This window comes from Amblyomma maculatum, chromosome 2, assembly GCF_055883805.1.
Source record: "Amblyomma maculatum isolate TAMU_Amacu chromosome 2, ASM5588380v1, whole genome shotgun sequence".
In the NCBI taxonomy this organism is placed as follows: Eukaryota; Metazoa; Arthropoda; class Arachnida; order Ixodida; family Ixodidae; genus Amblyomma; species Amblyomma maculatum.
In genome coordinates this window covers 113403755-113417585 of record NC_139345.1, presented here as the reverse complement: position 1 = coordinate 113417585, position 13831 = coordinate 113403755, and the positions used below count along the sequence as shown (strand labels likewise).

The 13831-nt window shown below is 45.1% G+C and overlaps 1 protein-coding gene across 2 annotated transcripts in view; it reads right to left on the bottom strand.

The window, feature by feature from the left end:
- Positions 1 to 13831, bottom strand: part of LOC146199593 (chitin synthase chs-2-like) — a 49767-nt gene that overhangs the window by 21091 nt on the left and 14845 nt on the right. For both annotated transcript variants that reach the window (XM_084595110.1, XM_084595111.1), the window contains 4 exons: positions 10710 to 11284; positions 9116 to 9472; positions 5154 to 5238; positions 4299 to 4495 (listed from right to left, as the gene is read on the bottom strand). In XM_084595110.1, the coding sequence (XP_084451236.1) occupies positions 4299 to 4495; positions 5154 to 5238; positions 9116 to 9472; positions 10710 to 11284 (1214 nt within the window). The remainder of the gene's footprint in view (positions 1 to 4298; positions 4496 to 5153; positions 5239 to 9115; positions 9473 to 10709; positions 11285 to 13831) is intronic.

Genomic DNA, 13831 nt, shown 5'->3' with positions numbered 1-13831 from the left:
CTCAGCCAGCGACCGATTGTTGTCCAGCGAATGGCCTCTCTACGTTCGTATTCAACGCTACGCCGTCACCGGCACCGCAGAGTGTACACAAAGAGGACAGCTCCGCTGTCCAAGGCTTTGTCCTAGTCTTCATACATGCTCTAGAAAATGTGTCACCTCGGGTCTTTATTCGCGTGTTCGGCAGAATCATTCGCTACGAAAACACCTCGAAAAGTATTTACAAGTTCTCTTCCTCGTTTCTCGTCCTTCGTTTCTTTATTACGAGCCTTCAGCTGTGAGAATTGCGCGGAGGTCACGTATGTTCTCGAGTGACTTCAATAGCGCCTTCGTATAGCTTTCCTTCGAGTTAAGCGCAGCCTCAAAGTTGTTGTAAAACCGATGTAGCTTTCCTTTGATTACCAACTGATTACCGAATTTCCTTTGAAGCGTAATAGTTTGCACGGCTGTGTGTTATAATCACGTCTAAGGCTTATTAAAACCTCATAATTACAATGTATGTAATGTTCTAATCACTGGCTACGCTACAGCTCTCACGCCCTCCCGACCAATCCATATTTTCTCGACACGCTGACAACGCCTGCACCGCATTTTCCGTCTAGCGGTATCTTTGTCTATATCCTGCTAAGACACGTTACGTGACTTAATCAGATGTTATCTAACAAGATGCTCGTCATCTTATTATCATGTTACATGTAAACGCAAACGGACATACCGTATCTCTAAAGGGAACTGCTAGATGGCTTGTCATGCATGCTGTTTCTTTGAGGTAATTCCGCGAGTTGTATGAAAACAAAGTTCAACTAAAGGACAGTCGCGTAAAGAGCAAAGCTGAAGCATCGTTGTAAACTTTACAAAGGCATATAGGTATTGAAAGCGGTACGGGCTTCAAAGTTAACCAGTTTGATGCAATGTGAGGTGTAACCGGCTGGCAATGATAAATCTTCGGTACGAGACAAAATTGTTTGAGACTAAGTGGCGATCAAGTTACGTCTAAACGCGAAGAAAGGCACTTTGCACTTTGAGTATTTGATTAGATGCTATTGTGGGACGATAAACCAATAAATTCCTCTCAGAATGAGAAAAAGACGTTAAAACATTAAATTTGTCTGAAATTAGCAGCCGAGAGATTTGGAGTAGTCGTTGCATGTGGAACGCTGAAACGGGTTTATGAGATGCGCAAGTGGCCCTGTGTGAGACAGCATAATCGAATGATCACGGCAGCGCAGGTGAGGTTTAAAGAAGAAGAGCAATGTGTGCGGAGGAGGTCTGTCTTAGAAACCGTGCACCGAAGCCACGACTCCAGCTACTTCGGCAACCGATATAACAATTCCTCTCGACAGCGGAGGGCCGATTTTACCCTGCACGCTGCGCAAAGGAGCACGAGTCTCATGCGTAACTCGTGTTTACATAGCGAGCCCATTTCGGTTGAAAACAGATACGAAATAGGTCAAGGAAGATAACTCCGCAATTAGTCGGTGGCCTTTACACTAATTTTTAGGACCAAACAAGTTTAAGAGAAAAAAGAATCACTCAACTGTGCTTTCAAAGGTGCACTAAAGAGAGTTCTGCAAAATGTTGTTTTTCTTTTTATTTAGTTTTTCAGATTTCCACGAATAAATTGCTTAGCCACAGACAACGTAGACGTAAATTAGGCCCACCGCAATAAAGATACGCATCCACTCTTTGCTTTCGTGACACCCAACCACATCACTCTGTGGTGGCCAATGAAAATCGTCTAATCTACGAAGATACGCAAATCAATCTTTATCGTCCTTTTTTTTTTTTTATACGATGCAAATAATATTTGATAGAAGCTCTACATATTCGCGATTCAGAAAGCATGTCACCGAAACGACAAGTCCGATGCAAGCGGTCTGTGCTCACAACTCCGCGTGTTACTCAAAAGTCGTACTCAAAATTTTCTTTAGTGTACCTTTAAGTGTATGGCGTGGCAGTGTTAACGGCTCACACCCGTAGCTGCCTTTTCAGATCCTCGTTTCCGTGCACCCACCTTGCCGCTCGCTTAATCACTAATCGCTTAAAATCTGTACCTCTGTTATCTCATACACCAACTCGCTCAACTCGAAGTAGTTTTACTGAAGTTTATCTCATACACACTCATTAGCATGCGGTCGTAAGCTAGTCAATTATGTCAAAGACCACCCGACATAGATGCCTATAAAGCCCCGCTTTAACCAAATAGTATGGACGTGCCTGCGTGGCATGCCTGACTCGGAACGCAATGTCCCTGTATCGATCGATTCCCCTCACCTTCTCATCTCAGTTGTGAAGCTCGAGTTGACAGCTCCTGTCGAATGGGCCATGGCACGTGGTCGCGTAACGTCGCACAGCCTTACGACCAATCAGTATGCATCATCATGCCAATTACCACGTGCTCGTGATATTTCACAGCGCCGATGGCGAATTTTCCGGGGAACCGAAGGCTCTTAAATATTGCGTTAAAATCATCTGTCGCTCACTATGGGCGCGGTGGGGGTGGTAGTGGCGAAAACGTTTATTGCTTCTTGAACCTTATTATTGTCTATATTGATTGGTCGGCTCGATATCGCGTAGGGTGGCCGGGAGCCTGTGGCTGTCAGCGACTCCTAGAACCCAGCCCATCAGCTCCTTTTGTGCACCTGGGTTCGAGGTGGACATCGTGATTTGCTATCGCTCCATGTCTTTTAGTTGCCAATTGCGGGGTGGCTGGAGTTCAGAGCAGATGTAGAGGCGCTTCAGGCTTCGCCAAAAATGTACAAAATCTACCAACTAGCCCAAAAAAAACAGCTTTAATGTGGTGAAAGTCTGCTTTGGATGCACCGCATAGGGTGAATACAGGAAAGAAAAGTCCGGGGTGGATATGGGCTAGGTGTGCTGGGGATAGAAAGGTACGGTACTGGAGCTGGCGCCGCCTGTCGAGCTCGTTGCCTACTCCCCAGCCTCACAATAGATTATCGCTAAACATAAGTAGGGGCAGTGGTACGTCAACTTCGCTTATATATTCTCTTGAGTGACTTCTTAGCAGTGCCACAAGACGTTGCAAAAAGGAAGCATTATATTCACAGAGCTTTAACCCCATATAGAAGCTGTTTCAAATCAGTCAGCGGACTACGGCTGCAACCAGGGCCCATATTCTGCGTTCGCGTCGTTATCGAAGTGTCGCTATCTCACGTGACCTCGAGTCATCTGACTGGTCGAAACGCCGGAACCAGGTGTTTCCACTACGGAACCAGAAGAGGTGGCAATATCCTGTTCCGACGTTTCCAACGATAAGATGACTCGAGGCCGAGGAGATAGCGACACTTTGATAACGACGCAAACTCGGAATACGGGGCCAGGCGCCAATACTCGAATTCCTGGTCGCAGCTCAAACCAATGATGGGCCTAGTGTCATTACAAAGCAACACCCGAGGAAAATTGTCGGTGTTTTAAAACCCGAAAGCTTCTGTGACAAACTTACCATTCCTGCTTATAACGCTGTTGCTCTGATGTAATTGCACATTAGCAACACTAATGTACTTTTTTTTTAGTCGATATTTATGATCATTTATGTACTTTTTTATAACAGTGGATGCCCACAATAGTTTTGATTGTACAGACGTTCATTCTTTTTTTAAATACGCTCAAACAAAGAGCATATAAACAAATTGTATTCTCTACCTTTATCATCCGTTTTGAACATCCGCATGTAATTTGTGCTTGCCATGATCAGCTGTCTCAGTGTGTGCGCGCGTGCGCTCCTATCCGGAAGCAAATGTCAGATAATAACGGGCCACCGGGGTGGAGTGAATATGTTTTTATTTTTTTATTTTTTATTTGATGCCATGTGAGTCCGACATTGCGATAAGTTCCATGAGATTTATTACTACCGTTTATACGCATGGCTGACCTGCCATGCACGTGTTAGACAATGGGTATTTTTTTCATGGTGGCATTTCCGTTTCACTCAGGATTCAGTGTTTAAGCCGTGTTTTCTGACTCTCTGACAACTTACTGTGTTTCGAAGAGTTTAAGCCGCACCTGGGCGTACACTGCGGCACTAAGAGTAATTGCCTATCGGATCGAACCCGGTAGAGGCGACATTTCAATGAAAAAAAAAAAAAAAGAGATGAAAATAGAAGCGCTCGTTCATTGCAAAGGGGAATCCTCCAAGGGGGAGTATATGTTAACAAGGGACTAATAACACATTAGCATCCACCCAAAAACAGCTATCGCGCCGCGGAGGAAAGCTATACATCTTCCACAGAAACTTCCATGTTGAAAAAAAAATCGTCCCGGTCCAAGCGAATGTGACCTACCTTAGTACGGATTTCAGAAGCTGCAGCATCTCGTCTTTAGTTTCATGCCACATAGTGGCGCAAGCGTAGACCCTCGTGACGTCATCGCCACTTTCTTGATCATACTGCAACGCCTTGGGAGAGTGGAATCTGGTATCTATGACCTCTCGCATGCCCTCGATGGCTGCTTCACTCAGCCGATCTCGGTCCATTTCACCCTGCAGAGTATTGAATGATATCTGATTAACACCCCTGCGGTCTCTATCTCTCTCTTATTGGCACTACCATTTTCACGTTGCTTGGGTTACAGCTCGCTGGGTAAGAGAATATTAAAAATAGATTGTACTAATCACACTGAAATGAGTAAGTCTTTTACTGATAAATTTTTTTGCTGTGTTTGAATGATGGAAAAAAAAAAAAAGGAACGAAGCGCGGGCACACTTTCGCATCACCGAAACCCGTCAAGGAGGGCAAACTAAGAATTACAAATCAGGCGTGGTATGACCCGCTATTATGGTATTCGTGACGTCTCTTCGGGAAGTATTATCTAATTATTAATATTACGTTCATTTGTGCCGTAACCAGCAGCATTTGACATATCAACTCGACTTTGCGAGCACTTGCCCCCGTCACTGGGACATTTACATCATCTGTACAGATTTGTTCCAGGAAACATGATGCGCGGTTGCTGGCGGGCAAGTTTAGCCGCAGCATAGAGGGTCATTAATGGAACGCGTCATGGGGTGTTCAATGCATAGGCCAGTGCACATTTGCATGGGCTTTCTTTTTTTTTTTTTGCTGAATACCCAATACAGCGTACTGTATGAAATGTTAACAACATAACCACCACTAGATTGACGAGCGAACAGAGCTTACCACGTCTTGTCGATTAAGGCTGCGTATGTTCAGGATCACGGACTGTTCCAGCAATCCGCTTGCGTACGATGGCCGTGCGAAGATACTGCGTATAAGCGTTCAACGAAAGGTACTCGTCACTTGTGCTGCTGTAAGTCTTGTGCTCGTCACGTCAACGAAAGGCGCTCGTCACTTGTGCTGCTGTAACGGTCACGCAATGGCGAAAACTTTGTGTCAACTAAATGCATGCCCCAAGTTTTGATTATTTTTTAGTTTTATTTTTATTTTTTGCTTCTGCTCCGTTCACGATTAACGCGCAATCCGTTCATCACTAAAATACAATAGTAAGTCGTAGGAATGGCAATGCGATCGTTTAAAACGGGTTATCCATTAACTTAGCGCCTGGGAGCTACAAAAACCACGCAAAGAGTCTGTCGAGCCAAAGGCTAGTCACCGGCAGCTGTGAAATCGCAGAGTATGCCATACGCTGCTAACATCAACAACACTGCAAAGGAGGTCCATTAAAGTGGCGCTCTCAGCTTGATCAACAGATGGCAGTTTTAGCAACGTACGTGATGATGAGGTGTCACTTGTGTATTGATAAGCCACGCAGAAGAAGCTGAATCTCGTCGGAGGCTGAGTCTTGCAGTGGGTGTAACACTACACGTAGCACAGCAGCGTACAGTGTCGTTCGAGAACTTTAGCGCAAATGTCGCGATACGCGTAGACTAGTTAGTGAGCTGCGTGACATCAAACTACCCTCTCCACGCGCTTGTCTGCATCTCCCGGATCCGTTGTAACGTTGCCTGCGTCAATATGACGCTGGCTTCTATATGCACGGCGGCCTGCCAGAATGAGCCCTTTGCCACCTCGGCAGCGACGCTGCTATCGATTAGGTAAGTTCCGCGTTTTACACGCCCGCCTTGAGCAAGGTTGGCCTTGAGCGGATCTCATGTCGCTCGACAGATGGCAGCAGACAACGACGTTACGTCGTGCGAAGTTCTGAAACGATGACAGCTTTCACGATCGAAAGTTAAATTGAAGCTTCATTGAGTGCACATCAATGCTGCGTGTTCCTTGATGCCTCCGTAGACAGTACGATCGAAAGGGACAGGCTACTTTTTTCGCTTCTAGTTGTTAACGTTTGTGATTGCCGTCTTGTTTCGCGCTGACTTCTGCTCGTTAGAAGAATCGATGACAAAACTAGCCAGCAACACACCTCAAGCGCAACCTCGCACCTGCTGCCACTTGCGCAAGAAACCATTCCCGATGGTTGCGACCTCTGACAGAAACGTACACGCCCAATGTTCGCTTCTTGACCGTGCAGTATGGTTCGGTTGTCATCGCCTGCCTGCTTTCCAAACCTTTAGAAGATTATCCTGCTTACTATCACTGGAGTTCTACGAGTTCTGGGAATGCTACTGTAATCATACATTTCGTGGCCCGATCCCCAGTATTTGGACGGTTCGTTTTCGAAATTTGTGCTGTTGCATCTGCTTTTACCACAGCTTTGCAGCACACCAACTGTGGCGTAGCTACACATTCTTGAGAAAGGCGCTTGGCATCCCACTTACTCAAGCTTCGTTAAGGATTGTCGCCCGAGATTGCTCTGTAGGAGGACTAATAGAAGATATTTGCATTTTATGTTCCCGCGACACATGCTAGTCTTGGCGTCATGGCCTTGTGGATAACCTTTTTTCAGCTTGGTTCCTTTCGTCACCCGACTTCAGGCACCAGCTCTTGCTAACAGCATGCAATTGGTTATCAGGTTTATCTTAATATATATAGCGCAGCTACTCTGCGTATAGCTCACTTTCACTGCTCAGTCAAGAACCTTCTCTGCGATCAATGGCAAGATGTATTGTTGTCTCGCCTTGAATGAGGGCCGCCGGAGCAGTATAACTAGCAGCATACACTGTGTGCTTGGTATATTGCTCACTTCACGTAGCACAGCAATCCGGTGACGCAGGGAAGATTTTGCATTTATCCATCAGTAATAAGAAGATAATATCTCACTTCAGTGTGTTTACGCGTGTAAGGTGCTAGACTGCTCTGCAGTCGCTGGCTTAAGCGTGTTTGCAAGTCCAGCTTTCTGGGACACGCCTCTCTGAGCGTTAGCTCTACTGTATTCGTTTGTAAGTTTTGTGTTATTTCTGGACTTAGTAACTCATGCGTTCCACAGATTGCACCACGTATTCGTGCGCCGCACGTTGTTTCATCTCACACTGTGCGGCACACATCGTAGCCTTCCGATCGTCGTTCCCAGGCACGAGAGCAATATGCTAACGCCGTAGCCGATCACGCCTCGTGTAAAACTGCAACATATTCTCGCGCTGTGCAGTAAACATCGTCTTCTTCATGTAGTTACGTCTGCGTCGCCACTTCCTTTAACCTAGGTAAATACGCCATACACTTAAGTCATTTCGCCAAAGACAGAGACCGCGCAGCCTGCCAGACAGACTGCTGAGACCACTGAACAACGATAAGCCAGAATAGTCCGTTGCTGATAATCTTATCAAGCGCGGAGGAAAGCCAGGATCGAAGGAGCAGCAGCGACTGCTAAAACTCATTACACTAGGTGAACCTGTACAACTGATTATTTGCCATTAATTTTGAGGCAGTTATGGATTTTTACAAGCTGCTTTTACGCACACGTCGACAGGAATGGTCTGGTTTTACGCATGGTAAAATGGCTATCAAATATTTTTACTAGCATTTAAAAAGTATTTCTGCACTCGCCGTGAGTAATTAAGACTCATTAAAAAGACCAATGGGGTGCGCTTTATTGAAAATAAAAATAATAACGAGGGACTTTAGCGGCTAAAGTAGTGAAAGGCGAAAGCCTGAGAAGTTTCATCTTGTCTAGCGTTCCTGGCATCTGCAATCCCACACTTGAACGCGCGCCAAGGAACGCCACGCGACAGTCGCCGCAAAAGCGGGACAAACTCTGTACACGACAGTATGAGCCATTAAAAGCTTTCGCCTTAAAAAACAAACAACTAGAAGCCTGCCGAAGGAGGTTCTGCGGATGTTATGATTGTTGTGCAGTTATACAATGCATGAATAAATAGCGTTTAAATATTTTTTTTTCCTGCAATTTGTCTAAAATTTCTGGCCATGGAAAAACCATGTCGTCGCTTAAGGCATTTCCAATTAAGCTGTCTGGTTAATTGTAAAAACTTAAGCGGAAAAGAGATGCTGACCGCATGGATCTTGGCGCTCTACAGCTGTGTACATGCTCCCACCAGGAAAACCTCTTACTACTGTTTGCTTGGCACTGTAGCTTCGAGTTAAGCCATACTACGACGCCGAAGCCCTTCAATCGCACGAAACATGGTTCTCTACATAAAATTTCGTTGCCAGATGAAGCACCTTATCAGCTGCGACTATACTTTCGAGACAGCGTCCAGATTTTTGGTTGGTATCTGTACCTGAGCCTGCTTTTGAAATTCCCGCGTCGTATTCGAGTATGAGTCGAAAACGCTTCAGAGCGCAACAGTACTTTAGAAAAGGGCTTAGTCTTGCTGGCGCCTCTAAGGACCTTTAGACGTGGCGCACTCAGGAAGAAATATTACGATTAAATACCTTTCATACTCCACTGTTTTCGTTGCTGATTAATATCTGCAAGCACAGGATTATTAATATCTGGCATTATAGCCCAAACTGGATTTTCTTTTTTCTTTTTTTTTTTGTTGCTCCCGACACTTTGACAGAGGGACATATCGCAATAGGAATACACAGAGATGGCATGACAGCCCTCCTCATTGGCTGGCGGAAGATTTAGTTTCGATACTTGTCGGATGGTGGGCAGGAAAAAAAAAGAAGAAAATAATGATGGCCTGCGAGCATCGTTTGAGACAGTACAGCTCGCCTACTGTGCACGCTACCTTTGCAGAAATGTACGAAAAGTAAACGGAGAACAGAAAGCTAAATCTTGCCGTTTGATTGGCGAGGAAGAGAAAAGAAGCGCAGTAGCGACTTACCTCTTTTCGGCCGCCATCCTGGGAGACTTCAACCTCCACACGTGAACAGTCACGAAGAGCAAGCTCAGAAACCAGGCGAACCAAAGCCAGGCATGCTCTTGTCCGAATAGCTGGGAGCAGTTGCCTTCGTAGCAGTTGAAAAAGACGTAGCACGGCAAGGTGTCACTCAAGAAGCAGGCGTCGATATTGCGCAGGGAGCAGGCGCCGGCCAGAACGAGAAGGGTCACAGGTCCGCTTATAATCAACGGAAGGGCCATCGAAAAGCCCTGAATCTTTACTCTGCAGGCGAACACACTGGCGCGGTAGGTCACGTAGCTCGCCGTGGCATGGACAGCAGCAACGGCTACCGGGGCTAGGCTGTTTGCAAAAGACACAAATGCACAATAAACGCAGTTTTTGTAACATACAGCTCCATTCCGATGTATCCAGGAGACACAAAACTCTGCTACGAATGGTGATTGTTTGCTCAAAGCGCAGGCTGTAATGGATAGACCCCGGGGTCACTGTGATATCACGCGGTTATCGTCCGTATAAAGGGCAGTCATCACACAGCTTGGCTATACATAACGTATGCTGTCATCGGTCGTGTGACCAACGCCATCCTTGGGTGACATTATTAATTATTATTATTATTATTATTATTATTATTATTATTATTATTATGATTATTATTATGATTATTATTATGATTATTATTATTATTATTATTATTATTATTATTATTATTATTATTATTATTATTATTATTATTATTATTATTATTATTATTATTATTATTATTATTATTATTATTATTATTATTATTTCGTTGCCACTGCACAAACCCGACGGAGACAATTCCGGAGTCAATAATAAATGAATACACGCGGTACTGTCTCCGTCTACCTTCCTAGAGACTCCACAGCTGAGTCGCACAAGTATCTAGGCCAAGAATTAGCTAACATTTAAGCGTGTACAGATTGATGTATTGACGATCTGGTCAACCTTTCCCTACAACGAACGTACCCTTGCCGCTTCTAAGGATTGCATTATAAATTATCGTCTAAATCTGAATAGCCATAAGATCACACTGCGAATAGGTGAGGTCTAAATTTCTCAGCACAATGAAGTCGTGAAATCTTGCTGCGCTTTATTTTCCAGTAACTCCGATTTCGGCTGGGCGGGAACTAAAGAAGAGAAATAGAGAACAATATCTGCGTGTCCAGTTAGAAAGCATATCGTGCAGATTTTTTTTTTTCTTCAAAACTCTGACAAGAAAAGGTGCACGTAGGGAATAATTCACCGTTTGCAACACATCTGCTTATCCCAAGGTTAATAGATTGAGCTCGAGTCTGATGTAGGCGAAACAAACAAACAAACAAACAAAAAACGCTGGTGTATTGTGCGATGTCAGCGCACGTGGAAACCGATCTGGAACCTTCCAATACGATGTCCACCATAGCCGGTGTGGAGCTTATCGGCCCATAAAATCTTGCATACGGTGCCGCACCGTGTTCAAACAGAAGCAGCAGAAACACTATTGGCAGTTCGATCGAAGCACTATTGAAAGGCCACAAAAATAATTTGCGGCCTTTCAACAGGTTGTTACACGCACCTTGTGCTCCAGATGGCGTTGCCCGAGTCAACCAACTCGATGGTGTCAGCGAACTTCCGCGACAGAAAGAGCGGAAGTTCGCGTACCTCGAAGACCTCGTGAAACTTGTCGCACAGCTCGGACACAGTGACTGAGGAGTGGTCCACCAGCACCATCATGGTTGTCAGCATGAGGAGCATTCTCCAGGGCGACAGGACCATGGACATAAATAGGCGGCATCGGTCCAGGTCCCGTTTCAGCGACCCGAGTCTCATCAGGCGAAAGACGGGCGCGTCTTCATCCGCGAAGCACTCCCACCACGCGCACGACGAGAGAAGCAGCGACGCGGCGATAGTGAGCGCACCGCGCGTTTCCGCCGACCACAGTGCCAGGCCCGAACACTGCGCCAGCAGTGCCAATACGCTGATGGTCAAAGGTAGCGGTGAGAGGTCCTTCTGAGACAGTGCCTTTAGCAGGGCCGGAATTACAGCCGCGCAGCTGGTGATCATGGTGGCGCGCAGTGCGTCCAGTTCTGGCAGTGCTGCGAAAACTAGAAGGCTGATGCCGACCGCGTGCAGGCTCTCGAGGGTGAATATCTGCAATGTCATGAATATTGTTTGTGGGAGCGGCACATTCGGAAGTGACACCGTCGGGGCTTGCACGCATGCACGATGCAGCCACTGTGTCATATCAAGATCAACTTCCTTCCTCAAAATAACACGGATATAGCTTGTGAGCTCCAGTAATGAATGGTGAGCAAGCGCTGTCGATAGAAGAGAGGAGAAAAAATGGCCATTGAAGCCCATAATTAAACAAAAGGAAGGCGGGAAGCCTCCAACGTCCAAAGCTGGCACATTCCCTATGGTCGAAACTTTGGTAAGCAGACTAATATGCTCCTTCCCTCATCATAACTTTTTTTTTTGTCAAATTGAGAGCCATATAGGGCCGAAAAACAATAGGATTTCTTTTGCAGCTGCATACGATTCAGCTGTCAACTGGCTCACGCGCAGCTAAACTGAAGCTGCGAACCTGTTCAAAACAGACAGGTTCTTCGCAGGGGCTATATATATGAATTCTTCGGTTTGGCATTGGCGTTTTTGAAATTCATCGCCGCGTATTTTGGGAATCTCGGGACGTTTTTGCGATTCATTGCACGCTTATGCAGCCACGTGGTCATCTTAGCGGTTGTCTTAGGCCTCCATCGCGCCCGTTTCTCTCACAATCACTCATAAAACCGGGCTGGGCTCTCAAGTTTATTTTGCAAGGCCACGGGTTCATTAGCTATACTGGCATACATGAGTCATTGCGGCTTGCAATCAGTAAATCGAAACTATAGCTATTGAGATTGAGCTATTCGTTAAACTGGATCGTATAAAATCTGATTTTAACTGAACAAAATAATGCGGTAATCGATTACATTTTGAAGCGAATAATAAGACTATTTTGGAACTTTGAACATGTTTTCGGGCACAAATAAATTTTAGAAAATAGAGATGTTCTAAAATGATTATACGTTTGTGAAGAATATCGCACACATGTTGATGATACATACATGCATCCATCACCTTCCTTTCTGCTTCCGATGGGGCGCCGATCGACTTGTTAATAATTTCTCCTTTCTAGCGCATGTAATTGTTTACACAGCTAGAAATGTTAGAATGAGCAGGAACGCCATTTTCACAACAGTCACTTAACTGATTCGTCACAGAGAATGTAAAGATGAAGCTATGGCAGATAATTATTTGCCAGTTTAAAATATATGTCTTAATGTTCTTCAAATGTATGCATGTCGACATTCGCCTTGATTTGAAAATACAGTCATAAACGTTATGAAATATTACTATTCGCAAACTTCTAGAGATCACTTTTGGACGGTGCGATACCGCCTACTGTGTGCGTATAGCGCACCTTGAATTTTTCTGTTTTAACACTTAAACGTAACAAATAAATCATTCGTTTCCGTCTGCCTCTGTGGCTGCTGTGTTTTCCTCAGTCTCTCTGTGTTTGTCTTCCTGCCTGTTTCTTTGTCTACGCATCTGCCTGCCTGACTGTGTGTGTGTACGTCCATTTGCATCTGCCTTGTCTGACTGTCTGCCTCGTCTGGCTGTCTGCCTCTGTGTCTGTTTCGTTTACCTGCTTGCCTGACTGTCTTGACAGATTCCGGCCACCAGTCTGTCCCTCTCTTGTGTGTGTGTGTATTTTGAATAATTGTTATTTTGACCCCAGGTAACATTGAAACAGTTAAATTGTTAGCGCTACTTCACTTTATAACCCCTGACAGCGCCGGATATCCATAGTGAGGTGCAAGAGGGTACGATAGCGCTTTGGCATTGGTTTTATTGAAGTTAACATAAATAAAACAGAGAAAAGGGAGCAGCCAGAGCTTGGACTACATTCTAAGGAAACATGCTTCTTGTCTGATTAAGCACCGCTAAATTTTTGTGCGGCCCAGCAAATTTTGTAGCGGCGACCATCATACGTAGCCTCTCCTTGGCCCTTCCACTGTTTATAACGTAACTTTGTAATTGTGCTTAGCGTATTTGTTGCGCTCAAAGCTCACCTACGCTCGCTTAGGGGTTTAGTTTTATTATCGTCTGCTAAGGTCTCCCGCTTGATTTACAGTGCCATCTGGTGGAAACGAAGCAAGTGTGTACTGCAGCAAACTCGCGCTATTTTTAAATACAGGTTTGGCACCAAAAAATAGAAACGGCACCACGGACCATAGTTTACGAAACTATATATGGAGTAGCGAGCTTAATGGAGGGGAGGGGGGATGAGGAGCTTCTTTCAAGCAATTGAAGCCCGTATTTTTTTTTTCTTTTTACAAAAGGCTCGCAGATACCGGGTTAAATGCCCCCCCCCCCCCCCCCCCCTTCTTTCAGGAGTGATTCATATATTCACCCCTGTGACTATGAGTTAATATTCTGACAGAACCGAGCTATAGGACAGTATACTTATCCTTATTGTATGGTTCAAATTGGCCCGAACGCTAGAGTATTTATAAAAAGTCTTTTACAGATGTTAGACCGGTATACTTAGTTATTGTTGTTCTTTTCTTACTTATCAGTAGGTCCCGCTGTACGTTTTGCTAGATCTCACAAGCAAGTGGTCGACAGAATGCGACCATGCCTTAACTTCCGGAG